The 22,592-nt window shown below is 41.9% G+C and overlaps 1 protein-coding gene across 1 annotated transcript in view; it reads right to left on the bottom strand.

The window, feature by feature from the left end:
* The window catches only part of foxo1a (forkhead box O1 a), a 43,183-nt gene that overhangs the window by 5,225 nt on the left and 15,366 nt on the right, over positions 1-22,592 (bottom strand). Inside the window, exons 2-3 of the mRNA XM_072691780.1 lie at positions 3,309-3,500; positions 1,454-2,691 (exon numbers count right to left, since the gene is read on the bottom strand). Of these exons, the coding sequence (XP_072547881.1) occupies positions 1,454-2,691; positions 3,309-3,500 (1,430 nt within the window). The remainder of the gene's footprint in view (positions 1-1,453; positions 2,692-3,308; positions 3,501-22,592) is intronic.

Here is a 22,592-nt window from a genome sequence, read left to right as displayed (position 1 = left end):
AGAAGGTCAAGCTAGCATGTTTTGGAAGTTAACAAGTCTAGACAGAGCCAGACATCAGAACAATTTATACTGAATCAAGCATTGCTTTGATGGTTAGCCTCTTAACATACTTTCTTTATTTTTTACATAATTTGTAATGTTTTATATAAATGTCTAATGGCCTTTTTATTCTAAAATATTTTAAAGAGCAGTTTAAACTCAAATATTAAACATCACAATAAATTGTCTGTGTCTGTGATTGTGAATTTTACGCCAATACGTCAGAATTTTATGAAACAAAAAAAGTAAATGTTAATAATATTCACAAAAAATATTATTATAGTTAGTGACAATGTTACGATTAAACTTATGTGTGTCCAGAACCACTCCTAGTTAGCACAAGAAACACGCCTGATAACTGACGATTAAATTAGGTACCAACTACCTATTGGCGATTTTAGTCAAATAAGTCAATTAGTCATTAAACCTCTATTCTGGACAGTTTAGGCTTTATTTATTATTAGTAAAATGTAAAAGTCCACATGATAAATGTTAGATTTAGGGTTTTTTAATAAAGACTTCAACCGCTATGTTTGTGACGTAGTTCAACCATTAGCCGTTCAGTGGAGTTTGATGAATAGTTGAATAGATTTAGACCACATTGAGAATATTGTTTTATCGTAAAAATAAATAACAGTATATTTTAGAAATAAAATCCATGTACACTGGACTGCATGCTGTCATTAAAGCAAAAGGGGGACATATACTAATACAAAAACTAAAAAATAAAAACCTAAAAATCATGTTAAAAGTTTAAAGATGCTACTTTTCACCCACATTATGCTCATAATGTAAATGTAATTAACATTTTCTATGTTTTGAAGTTTGCAGTTTAAACCAGTTTACAATGTACAACCTGCATTCCTAAATCATCACACATGTCAAACAGAATAGCTGCTTTGATTTTTGATGCAGTGTAACTTTCTGTTATAAAAACAAGAGCATTGCAAGGCATAACAGGACACAATTTTATCTGTTATAACAGCTGACCAAAGAGTTCAACAGTTAGACACAGAGCTGGGCGATATGGAAAAAAAAAAAATATCGCGATATGTAAAACTTTTTTGCGATACACAATATTTATCACAATCACAGACAAAAACATCAGTAGCGACAGATTATTTTGAACTATTATTATTACTACTACAGTTATTCTCCTGTACTGAATAGAGTGATTTTTAGCTAATTAAATCAGTCTAATTACACTGTTTGTAATGAAACCAGCAGCTGATCAATGTTCTTTAAGCACTAACAGTATCTTCGATATGCTTAGAAAAGCATATTGTTATCACAATAACAAAATTATCACGATACGATGAAATATCAACATATTGCCCAGCTCTAGTTAGACACCAAACATGACTTTGCTGATCAACTACATTTTTTTTTGTCCAAGACATAGCTTTAAACTTACCCTGACACCCAGCTGTGAGTGGTGGTCTTGACACCGTGTGGTGGGAACCCCTGCTGGCTCATCATAGGGTCAAAGTTGAAGTCCAGAGAGTCTCCGTCCATGAGAGTATCATGCAGGATTGACTCCATGTCACACTCGAAGCGTTCCACGGGCATGCCGTCCAGATCGCTGGGCAGCTTCTCCAAATGATGCTGATGCTGCTCCGGGGGCAGGCCTGGGCCACGGCTGTACCCGTTGCCGTTGACGCTGCAGAAGGGAAGTCCTCCTCCCCCTCCACCCATGTGACTGGACGTTCCATACTGCATCTGCATGGCTGTTTTAACTGACCCGAGGCGTGCACTTATGCCGCCGTGGCTCATGCTGGTCAGAGGGTGCAGTGTGCGTCCGTTCATGGCTGCCGAGGCGGGCGGAGCCTGAGCGTGCATGGTGTGGGGGTGAGAGAGGGTGTGGCTGTGAGAGGCTCCGCCTCCCATGAGGTCACCTCTGCTGCTGGTGTAAGGGGGCAGCATGCGTGCTGCAGAGTTGGCAGACTGAGACACCACCGTGTCTACAGAGGGCATCAGGTCTGTGCCATGTGGCTCTGAATCCGAGGTGAGAAGCTCCTTCAGAAGCCCTGCTGGGCAGTTAAACTGGGTCATACCTCCAGGGCCACCTCCGAAACTGGGTTTAGTCTCTGGCAGAGGCTGCATGGACATAGGAGAAAGACTGCCCATGCTTGCCTGACCATACAGGCACTTGCGGTAGTCTTGCTGCGGTTGCTGGTTGACGGTGGCCAGGCCGGGTGAGCTGTAAGGAGGGTATCCAGGGCTGCTCTGCAGGAGAGATGAGGGTGAGGACTGGTTAGAACCTGTCCCGGGACCTCCTGCAGACCCCACGCCTGGGTTCTTGGGTGAGAGCAGATTGAGATTGTCCAAGAGGTTCTCCATCACGTTCTCTGAGCTGTTGTGGCCCATGGAGCCAGTCATCTCTGAAAGGCTGGGGAGGGTGGAGGTCATTTTGGTGCCGGAGCCAGGTCCCGGGTAGACCATGTGCATGTCCGAGTCACCAAGGTCGTCCTGTTCTGGCATGAAGGGCGAGAGACGGCCGCTGATTGTGCTGGCGTTGGAGCTGGTGCGAGGACGGAAAGCTGTCCAGGCGTCAAAGTCATCGTTGCTGTGGGAGTTGGGGCTGCCGGGCCACTTGCTGTACTGAGAGCCTGGGCTGTCTGCACCACCTTCAGGGCCACCCTGAAGAGCCAGCTGCAGTGTACAGGAGAGAAGTCAGCCACATATAACTGCCAATATCAATGACTGTAACTACAGTAGTGTTGCTGTCATTAAAAAACCTTGAACAACATTTTTTTATTATTAGTTTAAAATGCCAGCTGCTCTTTACTTTACTAAAAACAAATGTAGAATTTTGTTTTTGTAATAGTTTGAACTCTAGGCTTATTATTTTTTTGTTAATCCTGATATTAATGTAGAAACTATAATGTGGAATTATGTGGAAAACATTCAGTGGAGTCCCTCAAGGTTCTATTTTGGGGTCTATAAAACTGTTAATTATGAAAGTAATGCAATTATGAGGGTGAAGATCTGAAGTGTAGGCCTATTTACAGGGTATAAGGAGTTAACAAATGTTAGGATAAGAATGTTGTTTTCCTTCTACAAAGATATAATACTTTACGACAAAGACAAAATGCTTATGAATCTGTGCTTTGTTGCTGTAAACATTTAAAGTTGACAACATCTAAAGGCTTTCTCAGTTCAAGCATTACTAAATATGTCTCCAATGTGTTGACCTCACAGGATTACTGTATGAATAATAGCTGGCCAGGATGCGAGGAGGCGGATGAGGACAGACTTTGGCAGTGTACCTTTTTCTTGGCTGCACGCCCTCTGCTCTTGGCGAACTTGCCGGTGTTGTCCATGGAGGCGGCGCGGCGGCGGGGCGACTTACCACTCTTACCGCCCTCAGGGTTGAGCATCCACCATGAGCTTTTCCCTGTCCCCTCGTTCTGCACCCGCACAAAGCGGCTGTGCAGAGACAGGTTGTGCCGGATTGAGTTCTGAGAGAGAGAGACAGAGAGAGAGACAGAGAGGGGGAGAAGGAGACGGTTATGACCAGCATTTGCCCTTTTTCCAGTAAATTCTGCTCTGACGGTAATTCACCACAGTGCAAATCCTCATAGCAGCTGTTTTCTATTCAGCTCTCTCTCTTCTCTTGACCTTTCCTTTCATATTTGCCCCCGGTTTCAACTAAACACTCCACTGATCGTTCATCAAGAGTAAATAAAGCCGAAAAGGCTTTACCCTTAATGTATAGTATGTTGCCCAATTTTAATCAACAAATACAACATGTTACAACATGAACTTACATGTCTACATGCAAATACACCCATGTGTAGGCGAAAGCGAAATCCATCAGGGGATCTCTAGTGTTTTTTACATTTTACTACAAGTTATGAAAACCTAGAAAGCCTGCAAATGTTATTTTTAGGGCTGGATGATGTCCTTGCAGTGAGCTGTTTATTAATAAACAAGAAGTCACTACCTTTAATCACATGGAAAGCCATGGAGATGCACACTACATATGCAAACTGCATGCTCTTTCTCTTTTGCCCAATGATATTTAAAGGTACAAGGTGTACACAAGCGATCCTGTTTTCTGCAGCATTTACTGATCAAATGCTCGGATAACACTTTAACCACAGTTGTAGAGGACAACAACAAGAAAATGAACAATGTTAATAACAAGGCTTGTCTTTCGGTTCGTCCCGTAGTACACAGCTGACCGAGCTTAAAGAAAGAATGAAGGCAATGTGGCCGGCCATACAAATATTGGTCCACATGCTGTTGCCAAGTGAAAGAGGGGAATCTATTTTTTTCATCCAGTTCACCAGTGGCACACAATAGCATAAGAAGAAAAGGTATTTGTATTCGATAAATTGACTTGTTTCAACATAGCAACAGAACACATCAGCAGCAACTCAAATTGCATGTGACTTGTAGGAGCCAATTGCAATGTAGAAGAAATTGTAACAAATCTACCATACACAAATACTGCAGCTCTGTCAGTGATGTGGCTGCTCTTATAGAAAGCATAAAACTCTCTCCAGCAGTGCTGCCTATCCCATAATAGCAGGAACCCAGGGAAACGCAGAGCCACACAGTGCAGGTAAACATTCAGGTGGTTGGAGACATACTACTCAAGTTGTCATAGTGATCTTCACCATTAGGGCTATTTCTCATAGAGTCGAACAAAACTGGGCATTTTTGAGGCACTGGCCTAATGGGTTGTGTGTCTAATTTAGAGTTGTTAATGGATGGGTGCAGGATGTGATGGTTGTTTGTGGACTAAAAAGCTTCATGTTCACGTAGAAGCCTCACTAGAAAGAGAAAAAGAGAGAGAGAGGGTGCCTGTGTTTGCGACAGAGTTGTCTATAATGCCTGGAATATTGTGTATCATAAACTACAGGCTTATCAGTTATTCAGCTATTTATCTAAAGGCTTAACTATCAGTAACTGTTACGGATTGGCTGGTGACTAATATGACAGAACATACAGAACTCGTAAGTATGTTTTATATATATTGTCACTGTTCTGCACCTTCACTGGAGAAAGAAAACCTACTTACCTTTACTTTTCAATAAAAGTCAAATATAGAACATTTCTATTGGTCCATTCATGGAATTTTTACATGTCAGATTCGGACTGTGCAAAAAAATGAAATACTGTATGCATATATGCTTTATGACAGTTACAATACATGTCCAATTGTTTGTGGACATCCTTTCTAATGAATGCATTCAGCTACTTTAAAATGCACACCCTCTGACACAGATGTGCAAATGCGAACACACAGCTTGTATAGATACAGAAGTATCATTGATTTGATTTCTCGCTTAGACAGTTACTCCGACAAAAGCAAGATAAACTCTTTTTTAAAAACCTTTTTTATACCCTTGATTTTGTAAGAAATAATGAATGAGCAGGTGTTCCAATACTTTTGTCCATATCGTGTATATATTAGGACATATATTACGAGGAACTTAAATGTGTGCCGCGAATCTGCTCTTAGGCTGTACATGTTAAAGTAAAAATATTAAATATCACTATGTCCTCCCTGTTAATGTATTACTTTTCAAATCATCACAGGAAACAGTGTTTCAACAGACATGTCCTTCCTAGAAAGCTAACAGAAGAGAACCGGTCTTAAAGACGTTTCTAATATTGGAACTGGACACAACTTACACATAAAGCCTTTCTAAATTGAAAGCAAGAACAAATACCTGTTTTTTTCACAGACTGTAATTGAGATTAGGGTGTTATTTAACCAGCTTCTGTGCTGAGTTGCACTGGGCTAAAAACCAGTCAGTTAGTGGTGAAAGGCTGGTTGTGGGGGCAGAATAACACTGTATGTGTGTGTTGTAAGGTGTTAGGTAATATGTGTTGTGCTGGAGCTGGATAGACTTTGGAGTGTCAAGGCTTCTCCTCTTCCTGCAGCTCTGCTGATATATGACGCTCACAGGGCGCTCCGGCATCTGTCCTGACATCGCAATCATTCTCTGACACCACACACACACACAAACACACACACACGCACACGCACACACACACACTTTTAACATACACAGCTGGCTGCCGGTTTGGTGGCTAATAAATACTGTGTGTTTCAGTTGGGTTTCTAATGTATGTCTTTATCTCTCTCTCTTTACTTGTCTTTGATTAATGCAGTTCTAGCCAATAGGAAGCTGGGATCTCACTGATCTCATTTGTATTACAACTTAAGTACAATCACCAAACTAACTACGTACAGCATACGTGCATTTTTGATTGCCCTACTGTGACCTGACACACCTTCAGTGTGATCATTTGACCTCATGAATACCTGACTGGTTGGTATGTCACATGACAAAGCAGGAAAAAAGCCACCTTTCCCATTAACTGCTCTCAGTGAGCACAGGTCGTAGCTAAGATGCAAACCTGATACACCTCTGTAAACAGTGATTCTACTAAATGTGTCAACTCAGGACACATTTACAGCTAAATCACATTTACTCCAAGCAAATCTACTGCTGAATCATCATCGCAGTGTTCAAAACATCTGGACCATGACGGATGTCTGGAAGGGGGGGGGGGGGGGGGGGGTGGGTGGTGTTCCTAAGCATCTGCCAGTGTTGTTGGGTTCTGGGTTTGGGGGTGGGCCCAGGGGCGGGGCCTTGGGGTTTTGCAGAAGGAGGAGTTTGTGGAAGGCCTGTAGAAGAGGGGGAGGAGACAAGGGGGGAAATACCACGGCAGAACTGTGCGTGCTGTGAGAGAAGACTCTGGCAACCGAGAGTGTCTGGATGTGCCCAGACTCAGAGAAGCCCAGTTTCCCACTTTAGGTCACATGTGTGTGTGTGTGTGTGCGTGCGTGTGCGAGTGTATGTGTTTGTGAGCAAGTGGGTGGGTATGTGTAGGCTCTTGTGAACTAAGCGTGAACTAATGGAACACCAGGTCCTCGCTCTGCCATTACCTAAGTCTGAAGAAAGAGGCACGCTGTGTGTGTCCATCGACACTGAATGCGCCACTGTGATGTTTATGACTGTTCATTTACAGCAACAGTCAGACCAGGTTTTCAGGCCAAAGATAGTTCATTGGAGGCAACAAGGTGGACATTTCCGTTGGAACAAAGCCTTTCAGATAATCATGGAATGTAAAGAGCAGCAGGTGCAAGGTTTGATAAAATAATAATAATAATAATAATAAAACCCTCATCTCACAGTGTCTCGAGTGACGATCTAAGGACTTATCCTGCTCCATTTCTGACACACTTAAGTGAAATGCCTCTTCCTGTTTTGACAAAAGTTTATTTATTAGCTGTGAAAGAACACAGGAACCTCAAGCTTTCCAGCTAATCACTGTGTTCAAAGTTCAAACACAATCACGGCTAGCCCGCTAGGGTGCAATCTCTTAGGAAACGAAGAACGTGGGATCCTACGGTGTCCCAATCCACATTCCTGAGCAAGGTTACCAAACCCAGCGACCGTCCCTCTGCTGTGGAGACGCTCTAATCTTGGGTTTGCAACAATCCCACCATTCCATAAATACCACAACAATACAATGACACAACCCAAATGGAGCAATTTCAACAGAATGTTATACTCTGCTTAGAACACAATGTATCAGTTGCAGAGATAAAACAGGCTTATCTGAATCTGTGGAATAAACGGACACTCTTTTCTTATCAGCACTGTGCATGCAGTATGTTTTCCTCGCTCCCTACGTTGGGATGACTGTGTTTTTTGTCAGTCAGCGTATTACTAAAAAAAATAAATAGTGGAATTGACTGTATATGCACCCAGCGTATTTCCTACCATTGTTTTGGACATGACAGCTATAGTGTTGCAACATATATTTGGAGAGTATTACTGTCTATATGTAATTTTTATTTAAAAATCCAGCAAATAGGCCAGTATACTTGCATAGTTCTATTGCTCCTTATCTTCTATCTCGCTGTCAATCTTATATTATATAAGGCTAGTGGTTTTAACCATAACACTAAAAAAAACATGAGATCTGAAGGTCCGAAACCTCCCAGAGCCTCAATGTGTAAAGCCCAGGGTGGCAGGAACCCTCCGAACGAAGTCAACAGCAATGGCCAAACACCAGGAAGTGACCACATGAAAGAGGACTGTCACAGGAAGCCAGTCTCACTTCCTGTCTTTCAGGAAACAGCGGTTGCAGGTCAGAGTGTGGATGTGTGTGAGTAGAAAGGACTGGAATGCCAGCCCACAGCAATCAGAGCCAAGTCCCAGGCTAGGGAGGGTATACGGGGATGGGGGGGTTGTGCTGTCGGCTACACCTCCACCCTTCCAGCCTTCTGTTTTGGCTCCAGCGCCAGCAGTGGTTACACATAGTGGAGAGAATGAGAGGATGCACAAAGGGCTGGAGTCCACCAGGAGCCCACATGACCAGGCTAAACTACACAACTGCAGCCTGAAGAGTAGCACAAAGTACTGCTGAAAAATGGCTATTCTGACTGGAACTTAATGCAATGGCACTTTGTGATAGTGTTTAGGTTAAGGATAGGGTTAGAATTTAGGGCTGAATCAAGGTTAAGGTCAAAGTTAGGGTTAGGGGTAGGGTTACATTCAAGGGGTCACTAAAGTTCAGTTGATTTAATACATATTCAGTTGAATGAAGGTTGAGCATGTCAGGTGAGCATCTCTAATGGTAAATCCCAGTAAAGTGCTACTGACATTTTGTTAGGACTTTTAAACAAATGTAAGAAAATTATTATCAAGATATGAATGAGGTCCACTGTTGTTAGATAACAGCTAGGATGTAGGCTAGGTTTAATAATCGTACACAGTTTCCATTAAATGGAGCTTCTGCAAGACAGTTTTACCTTAGATAGTTTTGGACATTGTCGGAAACAAAACCTTGTAGGGCAGATTCATGAAGCGCATGGGCAAGTTTACCATGTCGATAAGAGCAAACACTGTCGCAGAAACACGTTTGCTCATTCATAAACAGGGATTACCGGCACTTTTACAGTTTCTGTGAAGTCTGGCAATACTATTGTTTTCTTTCATTTGTATGTGCTGTTAGTGATTCATAAACCACACTGTCACATAAACAAATCTGCCTGGATGGACCCAATGTTAAATGTCCCAGTAAGAAGCTTTAATGTTTTAAATGAAACTATCTAAAGGTTTACAAACAGACCGCTCTGTATGGGCTGAGAATCACAACAAACATCATATATGTAAATGAGATTAACTTTTATTATGACTTAATATTTCTAAATTTCTAATGGGGACTTCCAGCATGATAACGCAATTTTAGTCAATGAAGTTGATCGGTCATTACACCTCTACTTCCCATTCACAGAGTCTGAATGCAATGAACTCCTTTGCAATGTGGTAGCATGGGAGCATCCTAGCATTAAAGTGCACCTGAACAATCTGCAGGAAATTGCACGATGCAAATCCAGAATCTCAAAGAAATGTTTCCAACATCTTGTGGAATCTGTGCTGTGAAGAATTAAGGCTGTTTCGAGAGCAATGGGAGGCCCAACCCAGTATCCTGATGGATATGTATATATGTATTTATAAGTTGACATGATTGTTAACTTGCATATATAAGAAGAATTGTGTGCTTTTGTGCTTTGAAAGTGTTAGTGTGTGTGTGTGTGTGTGTGTGTGTGTGCCTGTAAGCCCCATAAGCAGCTGGGGGTCATGTGTTAGGGGCAGTCCACAGCCAAGGACATAGTGTGCCGTTTCTCTCTCCCTCACTCGACTCGCTTTCCTAGAGTCCCTCCTTTTCTCCAAGGAGCCTGAAAGGCCACACTGTTCTCTCTCACTCTCTCACTCTCTCTGGGGTCTAGAGAAGCCTCCAGACTAGACTTGGCTGAGCAAAATCACTGACTTCTTCGGAAGATCTCAAATGCCACATCACTCTCCTTGGAAGGGAAAAAAAACTCTCCCCAGAAAGAGCATGAAGAAGAGCAGGGCCTGGTTTGAGTCAGCCGAGGCCACATAAGAGCTTCTCTGTGGAGGGACAGAATTAGATGAAAGCAGGGGGCGACTTGCACTTGATGTTTGGGCGTCAGAACAGACCGAGAAAAAAAAGAAGAAGAAAGTATGCAATTATTGGAGAAGACTTCAAAGCCATTTTTACGCCCTCACGAGGGAGGTAACAGTCAAACCGTGAGGCGGTGGTGAGGCGCATGTGCAGGCCACACAAGGTCCTTCTCAAGAACTTCCCTCAGGTAGACACAGGGTACCTGACATTAGGCCCGGTACACGCAGTCTGTGGGCTCGTGTTGGGTCATGTCTGGTTGAAGAGCCATCTGTTGACAGATCTAAGCGTGAGCATGAGTGCATGTGTGTGTGTGCTTGTGGTTAGCAGGAGACTGAGAGAGAGCCCAGACCTGTCATTACCCCATCACTAGCGCAGCAGGTTTCTTGCAGCCTAACACTCTAAGTATAGCTTGCAGCTCTTAGAGAAGGTAAGGTCAGGTAAGAAAACAAAAGAAGAAAAAAAAAAAGGTGTTTAGCATTGTAGGCCTTTTAGACCCAACCTGAAAAGGAAAGAAAACTTTATGATAAGCATGTTTTCATAACGGCCTTATATTATATGTATATGATGTGCTGTGAATGGAGTTCAATTTTATGCAATGAAAAATATTTGCAAGAGCAGATTTTCACTTTCTTTTAAAAGACAATCCATGATATTCCTAAAAGAGGCTATCATGGAAGAACAGCCAAGGAAGAAAAGTCCCCATAGCAGTCCCCGAAACATACCCCGAAGCAGCACTGAACTGTTAGACTGGGACAGCTGGTACACTGCTTCACGCGGGTAATGCTGTATATAGCGCTGCGCTTTCTGTTTGATGCTACTTCAGACTTGAATGTTGGCTTGGGCGCCACCAGAGAATTTTTAGTTTCAATTTAACATGAAAAGGGCTGTCATTATGTATGATTAGACTCCAACTTACTAGAGGTGTCATGGCTCCTCATGACCACTAATGTAGTACATGTGACTTCTTGTTATGACACATGCACTAGCTTGATGACAGCATGGCACTACAGCTGTCTGGGTGTAAGTGTATTGTAATTCACATGGGAATGTAACATAAACAGGCCGACATTCACTGTTATTCTTCTACATAACTGATCTGGGGCTGTTCTAACATGTTCTAACATTTGAACGCTTGATACTTTTCTTTGAGCGAGGCCACTCTCCACAAATCACTTTTGTTAACAGAAATACATCGATCGGCCACAACACTAACATCACCTGCCTACTACTCAGTCCATGTCCACCGTGTGACACCGCCTTCTTAGTGTTTTCCAATCATTTGAGATGCACAAATCTCTGAAAATCTCAATGACTGACACTGTGCAACCTGCAGCTGTATAACAAACATCTGCTCCTAGATTTGCACCCCAGTGGTAGATGCAGTGTTCTTCACCACTTCCTGCCATGCACTTCCTGTTCCCTCTGACCTCTGCAAGTATGCAGGTTACAGAGATGTCCTGGGACAGAAAGTTTCTCAGAAGAGGAGAGCTGTTCTGAGACCACAACCACACCTCATACCTCAGCAATGAACATGAACAGACAATCAAACATTTCAGGGAGAACTGTACGGCGTATGGTTAGCATGGTTAGTAGAGCAGGGAGGAAAAGGACACCATATATATATATATATATATATATATACATATACACTTATATGTCTGATTAACTAACAAACAGAGACAAGCCCTTTTTATTACTGCTGTACATCCCTATTAATAAATACACAATATGGCCAAAGGTATTAGGACACCTACACACTACACCTAAAGGAGCTTTTATGACATCCCATTCTAAATCCATAGGCAGTAATATGGAGTTGGCCCCCCTTTGTAGCTCTAACAGTAGGTTTGGAGCTCTGCAGTTATTGAGTCAGCAGAGCGTTGGAGACTTTTCTGCACTATGCTCTGAGCTCAGCACTCAGTGACCCCACTCTGTAAATTTACATGGTCTGTTTCTGAGCTTCTGTGGTTCCTAAACCCTTCCTCTTTTCAATAATACCACTCACAGTCGATAGTGGATTATCTAGGACGGAAGAAACTTCATCAACTGACTTGTAACAGTGGCATCAAATTCAGTGAGATCTTTTGAACAATCCATTCTTTCACTAATGTTTGTAAAGAGAAACATGGCTAGCATGGCTATGTACTTGATTTTATACACCTGCATTCATATAGGAACCTAGATGTATTCACACAAGAGTGACGCACACAAGGGCCTCCTCATGAAGCACTCTAGTATCAATTGTTAATAGAAGAAAGTGGGACTAGTGGGATTCCATCGTTGGCACACTGACTGATAGATTTAGTTCATTAATGGCTGATGATTATGCTATGAGTTGAGTCTTTGAGAAAACCAGGGCTTAGATTAACAAAATAACTGGGGTCGGATATTCCCTTGTCTGGAGGGGTCACAATCTGTCTGCTCTAAAAAGTCCCTTACCATACTAGCAAACATAGCATGTGCCTGATGGCCAAGCATGGGCAATTCATGGGCAACAATTAAACAGACTTATCAAGGAAGGGTTGCAATGGAAGAAAAGTCTAATAACCATAGAACTGGGAGGCTCACAGGGGACAATGGCGACTCCTCAACCCGGTGTTGATTTCCTGTGTTTGCACTTTGATAGGTTATCTCGGCCAATGGAGGACAATCACGGTGATGCGCGCTGACCTACTTTTGCAAAGTCAATACAAAGGAGCTTGCCTACATCTGGTGGAAGAGAGGCGGATGGAGAGCAATGATGCCTCTGGCGTCCAGTCATATTTACATGGCTCCCTTCATTATAAACGGTTCCCGTAGACGATGGTGATTGCAGTTCCAAAGTACCTGGCAACACCGACACGTTGCCAAGGTATCGCAGTTGAGGAAAAAGAGTCAGGTCAGAAGGAAATCCCAAAGAAAACTGCAGCCATGAAAAATATTGTCGTAGGTGTAGATGGTCCAAATATACTATTCTGAATATTCATAGTGTTAAATGTCACTTATAGTGATCTAAAAGTGCTCAAATTTTACTTTCTGTCATAAATAACTGGCATTCCATTCAAACTCAGAAAGCAGTAAACACCAGGGGGCCTTCCTATTCCCTTGTCCCATTGGTTCCTCCTCTTTTTAAAAACACGCCACTCACGCACACAAGGCCCAGCTGATCATGCACTCGTGTTGCCGCGGCCGGTGGTCACAAAAGAGTCCTTGAGTCACGCGGTTACGTCAGCCTGAGCTAATTGAATTACGGGTGAGGAGAGGCCTGCTAGACAGAGTGCTCAGTGTGGAGATCCTCAATCCAATTTGCTCTCTCCATGCTGCTCTAGGCTTCCAGGAAAAAGTGCTCATGTCACCCCTCTGACCTTAGACTGCTCAACTTGCTGAGAGTTAGAAGGTAATGAGAAGCTCTTGTGCTAATGGACCAATTTTTTGCATACACAGTATGTCTGCAAAAAAAGGAGAACCCCTCTGCATTCCACTGAAATGCTGATGAATCTGGTGAATTTGAAATGCTGGTAAAGCACTTTTTTGAGAATACTGTCTTTCCACATAAACATGACATAATATCACTTGTAACCCTTGCTATCATTAGATGTTAGAGATCAAAGTTTGCCAGTGATTACTACAGGTCCCTGCTCAGTGTTTAGAGGGCAACTCTTTCCATCTAAAATCAATTTTCCTTGCTTTTTGTTTCTTATCTAATGTCTGGCAGACAGTAAATTGAACTATACCACATATATATGGTATATATAGTCTTAAGCAAAAATGGAATAAATTCTCTGACTCCTCGTACCTTTCACTAACACTAGACACTCAGACATGGGCCCCACTAAGCAACTGTGTAAAGATCTGAAAATGAAAGTAATTGATGCCCACAAGACAGGGGGAGGCTATACTTGCCAAGTGTTTTCAGCTTGCAGTTTATACAGTGTGGAATGTTACTAGGAAATGGCTGTTCATAGGAAAGGTGGTGGTCAAGATGAGATACTGCTTGTATGCTGGTAAGACAGGCAAATCAAAATCCCCATATGACTGCCAAGAACCTACATAAAATGTGAACTCAGTCAAGAAGGTGGTGCATCGTCTCAGTGTGCAGCTTTGCCTGCACAAGCATAATCTTCATAAAAAAAATCATAGGAAGGAAACCTTACCTGCGACCTCAATGTTTAAAGTATGATACAGGACACCTAAACAAGCCAGATGAGTTGTGCAAACAAGTGCTGTATCAGAAAAGATACATTTGTAGAAAAAAACTAATTGCATCTCATGAACAGTACGAAAAACCTTGCCAACTGTGAAGAATGGGGGGTGGATGTATAATGCTTTGGGGTTGTGTTGCTGCCAGTGGCAAAGATGCCGCCTAGATGTAAAAGACAAACCATTTGTTAAAAGGCCAAAGCTGAAAAGACAATGGCTTTTAGAACACAACAATGATCCAAAATATACCTCAAAACCACCATGTGCTACCTAAAGAGATACAAACTGAAGCTTTTGGACTGGGCCTCACAGTTCCCTGATCTAAACATCATACAAATCTGTGGACAGACCTTAAACAAGCTGTACATACAAGATGAACCAAGAATATCTCAGAACTAGAAGCCTTCAACAAAGAACAGTGAGAACATTTTCAACTACAACAACAACTTCCAACTTTCATACTTTCTGTAATTTGACCAAGGGTGCCCAAACTTTTGCATAAGACTGATAATATTTTACACATGTTCATGCATATGACGTGGGCCATAATGTTAATTTTACAGGATGTTTGTCCTCAGAGAGAAAGATTGGTGATCGTTCAATGATAAAATCTGTGTGTAGAAGACAGTTGGGTATGGTTGAGGCTCTCTTAGAAAGCTCTCTTTTACCAATAGCTGTAATAAATACAGCTGACTGTGGCTCTCTTCAGTTGTTAAAGTCATGAGAAACAGTCTGTTTCACATAAATGGCAGTTCTTCTGCTAATTCTAGAGAAAAATCTAAAAGTGTAGAATGCTTTGATCTAAATATAACTTGGTGTTAGTGTGTAGGTTGATGCCATTTGCTGCTTACAGGAGGCTAAGAGTTACAAGGCTAACAGTTTCTGTTACAAAGGCTAGGGAAAGACTGGTGTGTATGCGAAACCTGGGCCAGATCTGATATGCAGCTAAGCTGAGCTGAATGGTTAACGCTGAAAAACATGACTGCATTTTACGTGGTTAGTCACGGCTGTACTCTGTGGTGCCAAGAAAATAATAATGAATAATAAGCTTAATGCTGTGATGTGTGATCTGCAGTGTAACACATACTGTAATGTGTGTAGTTTATTAGCCCAGTGCACTCAGTGACACTTTGAGGGCCCCTCTGTGGTATTCAGGCGGGAACAAAACGGCGGTGGGTGTGGGTTAAGGGGCAAAGAGCAAGAGAGTAAAGCAAAGCAGCCGAGTGCGCTGCTATTAGCAGACTTCCTCCTCCATTGTATCCGCACAGGAAGTGCTGGCTAGCGCTGATACCGATCCCACTAATGTCTCTGCACCGTGTGCAAAAACAGTGGAGTCACCGTCTGCCTTGCGAGGGCAAGCGCTGCGAGCTATCTGAGGAGGACGGGTTAAAGAGCTAACGTTTCCTAATCAAAACGTGCCACTCTGATAGTCCAAAACAAGAGGAAAAGGAGGAAAATAGGAAACCTCCTTCAGGTTTTCCTCCGTCTGCAGCTGCAACGGTTCCTAAAGGCCAAGAGAGGCAGCACTTCCACAAAGTCATTACTCTCTAAAAGTGATTTCCTTTTGGCATTACTGACACTTCTCTCATGGAGACCAGGCTAACGTTCTTAATCTTGTCATAACTAATCAAGAAAGAAACATAGGTCAGCAAGCTCCTTCTGAAAATTCAAAAGAAATCAGTTCCTCCAGGGGACGGCATGCGGGTTTCGCCACACAGAGACGAGCCGAAGAGTGACTAACAAACCCGTGTGACGTCAGCATGAAAGTAGGTGATGAATCAAACTGAGAGCACTGCTGACGACTTGGGTAAGCGATTCTGGAGGAAACTGAGAGATAGCACCTCTCACGCATGATTTCTCAGACTCTACAGATCCACCATGTTCCTCCAGTGACAGGAAATACCTCTGTAACCTTTATGCGGGCAGCCTAGTGCAGCAAGGCAGTGGATCAGGTACTTTACAGACCTGTGTAGAGAGGCTGGTTTGAGCACAGCTGCCTCCACTTTTTTTTAATTCACTGTGTGGTACACATTGTCTCCAAATGTTTGTAGGCACCTGCTCATTCAACATTTCTTCTGAAATCAGTGGCATTCACAAGGAGTTTGTCCCTACTTGGCTGCAGTAACAGTCTCTACTCTTCTACAAAGGCTTCACATTAAAGTTTGGAATGCTGCTGTGAGGATTTCCTTGTATTCAGCCATAATAAATATGGTGATCTGTGAAGATTATACAAACTGTGAGAGTGCAATTAGCAAAATTAAAGTAAGTGAGGTAGAAGAAGTGTCTGGATACCGTTGTACATATAGTGTAGTAATTACTGTTTTTTTAAGTATATTTTATTTAGAAAACATTTAAACCTCAAACTCTACTTTATATTTTTGCATTGTATTCCTGTATGCATCTCTTATATCAGAAAGCTAAATAAAGATGCACGTGAAAGCAGTTGGTCTCAGAACAGCAGCTAAGGAGCTGCTGACTGGCAAAGAAATTTACACCTTGCATCAACATGCGATTTTAAGGCAGGTGTAAACTCACCCAGGATGCATTTTGATCAGATAATGATCAGATCACTCAAACCACATTTGGAGGTGGCCTGAGCCTATATATGCATATATATATACACACAGTATAAATATACACACAGTTATGAAAGCATTTCACATTGAATTCCTGGCATCGTTCGCAAGTCGGTGAGACGAGTCACTGTTTTTTTCCTATCAGTCTTTACTTTTGAGCCTTGCTTTAAAAAGTCATCTGAAAAGTAGTGGTGCTGACCAGTGCGGAAATCAAATCAACTCCAAGACAAGGCCCTTTCTTTTGCCGATGTGGACGATCTGCTGCGCCTTCTTTTAATATCTGACAGCGCATGATTACAAACAGGGTACACTATATGGACAAAAAAGTATTGTGACAACATTTCTTTCAAAAACAAAGTTTTAAAAAAGTTTATCCTGCTTTTGCTGGAGTAACTGTCTCTATACTGTCCAGGGAAGGCTTTCTATTAGATTGTGGAGCATTGCTGTGAGGATCTGATTGCATTCAGCAACAAGAGTGTTAGTGAACTCATTCCAAAAGTATTGGGAGGAGCACCAACAATCCAAAGAACACAGTTCCACTGCTCCACAGCTTCATGCTGGGGGCTATATACCTATCTAGCTCAAGTCTGGTATTCGGCATGGTGCTAATAAGTTCAAGTTTATCTGCTCCAGAGAGTCCTATTCTATTGGCAGTACTTCTCCAGAAGTACTAGACAAGTTGTGTGTGTGCATTTGCATTTGTCAGCAAAGGATGCAACTTATAGTAGATGAATGCATTCATTAGAAGGGATGTCCACAAACATTTGGAAACATAGTGTCTGTGTTGATGTGTTGATGATGACATTTTGAAAAGTGTACATGGAATCCAGTCGAAGCACATCCAAATTCAACCCTGACATGAAACGCTTGTAAGCAAGGTGTACAGAAGCTCTGTGAGACTGAAGCTCTGTGACTGACACTCTAAACATTAAGCTTCGTTTGGGACTGACATTTTAATATAAAATACACCAATAACAGTAAAATTGGGGGCAGTGGTTAGAGCACTGGGTTAGTCACCACAGGGTTGTGGGTTCAATTACCAGGGTCTGCAAGCTGCCACTGTTGGGCCCTCGTGCAAGGCCATTAACTCTGTCTGCACCACGGGCCTTGTAGGATGGCTGACCCTGTGCTCTGACCCCAGTTTTCCAAGCTGGAATATAGGAACTTAACCTTTAACTTAAACCCCCTCCAATTCTGAATCACACCCGCCATCATACAAGCATCTGTGCTGCTGCTGTCTTCTTGGAATGACCCCATGAATGGACAGAGTCAGGTTTGTGGCGGTCAGGGTGGTGGAAGTGATATTTTGGAGTGTGTGTGCATGTGTGTCTGTGTCCTGGGGCTAGAGTGCCTGTGTTGTACTGGCATAAAGACCTAGTGTAAGAGTGACACACTAGCTTATGTCAGTATTGGTGAGGCGGGGCTTCATTGGTGGGTTCTCTTACAGTCAGCATGTTAGCTACAGGCAGACTATGGTACAGTGCATGAGTGTAGCCTTGCAGACTTCTGCCCCTGGGGTGTTGTCCCAGCCTGGCCACAGGAGACCTGCTTTAAGACCTGTGGACATTAAGCGAGGTTAACTGTCACGCAACCCTGGCTGCTAAGGTGTGTGGGTGGTTAGCCTGAGAGAATTCAGCATGCGCAACATAGGATGTTATAATTTTTTTTTAAAAGGTCATATCCTGCATTTTATATTTTCCCTAGGGGTCCATTGCCAATGTTTATCATTCTTGAGAATGAAAAAGGCTGTTTCGGATACTTTAATATGGACATAAGATAAACTCTGGATATAAGTTCTGTTCTGACTGTCTGCCATAAATTGTGCCTCATTCAAAAAAAGCCCTCCTAAGAACTGCATAAGTGGGCAGGGTATGGAAGCTGAATAGACATAGACTTGTAAAAGGGTTAGTTTTTTGACATCAGAGAAACAGTCATTTCAAAACCAGCTAATTTTGCAGCTTAGTTTCCATGTATGCACTGGGGAGTTCACCTTTAACAAAGTTCACATATGACTTCTCTATTTCAAAATAAAGGTGTTAAACAGTTAAATCACATTTCAATGTTAATAGTTTTTGTCTTAATCCTTTGCATTAGACAAGCTGTTGTACTGCTGTATATTTAAGACTGAAATGATCAGATTGTGCCTCATTTAAAAAGCAGTCCAGCTTGAAATACTCTTTACTCTTTGTGTGTGTACTGAGTTGGGTTTTGTGACATTACAAATGTAATGAATGCAAATTAGACTGATTTTGCTGCTATATAGACAAACTATATGGACAAAAGTTTTAGGACACCTACACATTACCCCTAAAGGAATTTTAATGACATCCAATTTTAAATCCTTAGGCATTCATATGAAGTTGGTTACCCCTTTGCAGCTCTAGCAGCAGGTTTGGAGCTCTACGGTTGAGTCAGCAGAGCATTGGAGACTTTTATGCACTAATATCTAGGAGGGAAGAAATTTCACCAACTGACTTGTTGCAACGGTGGTATCCTATGGGGGTTGAATAAAAGACCTGAATTCAATGATTAAGGGGTGTGTCCCAATACTTTTGTCCATATGTTGTATAAAGACTGTATAGACTGGAAAGTGACCAGTGTTTACTACATTAAACTTTTAGCACCAGTACTAGCATTTATCCTACTTATTTTACCTATCCTTGCAGTGTCAGGTGTTGAAATGCATGGGTCAGGAATCAGTATGACTCAAAAATAGTATAAGATCTATACCCTACACTCCTGAAACACAGGTTAGACTTAGTTAAGCAAAACTACAGTTACACAACAGCCTGTTAAACATAAATGCTAAACTGCTGAAAAAGTTCTTTCGGTGCCTTACTGGATGTCATGAATCTCTTCATTAATCGCAAAAATCCAAAGATTCTCAATGATTAGAAATAAATCAACGAGTCAACTTCAACGACACCAGAACTGAACAGATGTCTAACACTACCTCCATCGACCACAAACGTACACCGCACTGCAGACGTCAGCAGACAGACACAGGTCAGGCTGCATGCGCCCTCATTGCGTTAGCATAGTTCATGCTGAACAGGTTATGTCTGCGATGTGTAATTATAATGTGTCCCTGGAATACAGTGTGTGTTAACTGTGGGCAAGATTCTGAGTCAGCTAATGTTCCACACCCAGACCAATGGCCAGACATGTGCATTAAAGTGAATTATGAACTAAGAATGCAAACTGGTTACTTTAAGGTGATAACAACAAGGCAGCTCAGATCAGAATACATGGCTTACAGGTGTGGGGTTACAACAGAGAAAGAAAGCAAGAAAGACCAGCATCAGCAGAGTACTGTTACTGGCATCATATCTCCTCTTCTGAATACCAGAAATTATGCCTCTGTCCTAAAGGAATGCATGTATCTATGTGTATTTCTGTGGCACCTGCAACACTGACGCACATCAGGCCTCTGATTGTGGTTATGTAAGAGGAAGAGACAAGACATCAGCAAATGACATCACAGTGTAAAGCTAAATAGAGGATCTAAGGGGTCATCTGATTTACAGAAACAGTGGTTTGTAATCCATGAGAGAGAGTAGAGGCTCAGTAACAGCCTCTATTCTTCTACAAAGGCTTTACATTAAAGTTTGGAATGCTGCTGTGAGGATTTCCTTGTATTCAGCCATAATAAATATGGTGATCTGTGGAGATTATACAAACTGTGAGAGTGCAATTAGCAAAATTAAAGTAGGTGAAATAGAAGAATACTGTTGTTCATATGGTGTAGTAATTACTGTTCATATTTTTCAGGTATATTTTATTAAGAAAACATGAGGCACACAGACTCTCCAATAAGTTGACATGACATCACTTTTACTTTTCAGATACTGAGAAATTGTCAGAATTCGTAAATATTCAAATATTTTCTTTAAAACTACTAAAGTTAAAGCAGCGTCATGTAGGATTTTTTTTGTATTGTACCCTATAATATTATTATGGTGGTACACTGACTGTAACTGGGAGAATGGCATCTCTGTCATTGCCACTCCAGACTGGAACGCTGCAAAAACACTGCGTAAGTTAGGTGAAGCTAAATGATATGGGTGATACAACAGCAAATTACAATTTATTAAACCTTTAACCTCAACTTTGATTGATTAGTAAACGATCATATAAGCTGCTCGAGTTGCTCAGTTGGCTCAGAGTTTAAGTTGCTTCCAAATCTCAGACTGGACGGAGGCAGAGTCACATGACTACACACATGGTAGTATGTTTTTAAGGGGACAGTAAATGAACGCACACAGTGTGAAAAGTATTAACTGGGTGGGCAAGATTACATAGATTTAGAGGTTAAGAATTTCTGTCTTTTTCGATTAATTACCCAGCCCTAGTTACTTCAGATGCCAATTCTGTATCTTTCATCTTGTCACCAATTGACAGTCAGTGTAGCAAATGTTTGCTGAGATTTTTTGCCTGAAACCCAGACCCATCGATACTGATATGACATTTCTACTGATAAGCCTGCCAGTCTTAGCTACATGGATTAGTGTTCAGTTACATTGCCATCTGCATATTTAGCAAATGCTGTTATCCAGGGCGGCAGTAGGCAACTGTAACGTTAGCGATGTTGCCCAAGGATTTCTCTTGATATTGCATTCATGAGTCTATTATTATTTATGAGACTAAATAAGCAGGGCCTGAGCTGTTGAACACATTTCAAAACTGACGAGCCTCTGGTTCAGGGCATGTTTTATGAAAGACTGTTTATCGGAAGTTGCCTGCAATCCCTCTTGGCCTGCAGTCAACCGAAAAACCCAACATGCAAATTCCAGGGCTGCCGCTGTAACATTCCAGCCGAGCTTTGTGGCAGACAGGGACTAGCTGAGAGGGAAGAGGATGAGGGTAGGAAGGATGAAAGGTACAGGAGAGAGGGGAAGTAGAGCAGGAAGAGGCCATTCGACTGGCGTCAGAGTCAGAGCTCCGCCCCCGATGCTGACATCATCATCACTGCACTGCTGCGCACCCTGCTGCCTTCTTCAAAGCATCCACTTCCTAGCGGCGGTAAGGCCAATTTGAATCGATGGGACTATCGCAAGACAGGGAGATAGAGACATGCAATGCCGTGACTGGAAATTATATAACTAGGTGCCGCTGTGACCAAGTTCAGGGTACATGACGCGCTGAACCTTATAGTGATATTTGTACAAGATTTCAGCCTAAAGCTCTATAGTCTACAGGCCTCATCTGAGGCCTGCAGCCTTTAATTACTCTGTAATGTCTGTACTGGAAGTTATTACCAAATGACTTATCTTTTACATTGCATTTGGTCTGCACTGTAGTTAGTGCACTGCTTCAATTTTGTTGCAATGCTTCACAGTTTGCCGATTAAGGGTTTAGATATCATTACGAGGTCGGTAGGAGGCTTTACTTGCATTGGTCAACTGCCTAGGACTTAAAGTAAACATGGTACACTAATAAATGCCTAAAATACTGCAAAGTCGCAGTTGTCATTAGGGATAGCATGTTGTATTATTATTATTTTTATTATTATTTCTCACTTTTAGCTCATTGTACTTCATGAAGTAATTGTGTCAAAAGAGAGGATTCTGAACTTTTAAATGATACCATATGTGCATGTGCAAGTGGAACTGGCAATTTTTCATAAAATTTAGAATTTTATAAAAACACACTGCTGTGTATTACAAAATAGGAGCCTGTCTATACACAATGTCAATTGAATCCATGAATGAAGTATGTAAATATGCAATTCATTATGTAATTAAAATTGCATAGCAAATAACAATTAGCCTTTTAAAATGTTGAGTATTACACAATGTCTTAACATGTAAACAAAATCATTACATTCAAAAACAA

Source organism: Salminus brasiliensis, chromosome 11, assembly GCF_030463535.1.
Source record: "Salminus brasiliensis chromosome 11, fSalBra1.hap2, whole genome shotgun sequence".
In the NCBI taxonomy this organism is placed as follows: domain Eukaryota; kingdom Metazoa; phylum Chordata; class Actinopteri; order Characiformes; family Bryconidae; genus Salminus; species Salminus brasiliensis.
Note: the sequence above shows the minus strand (reverse complement) of the source record. Positions and strands in the feature narration are given on the sequence as shown.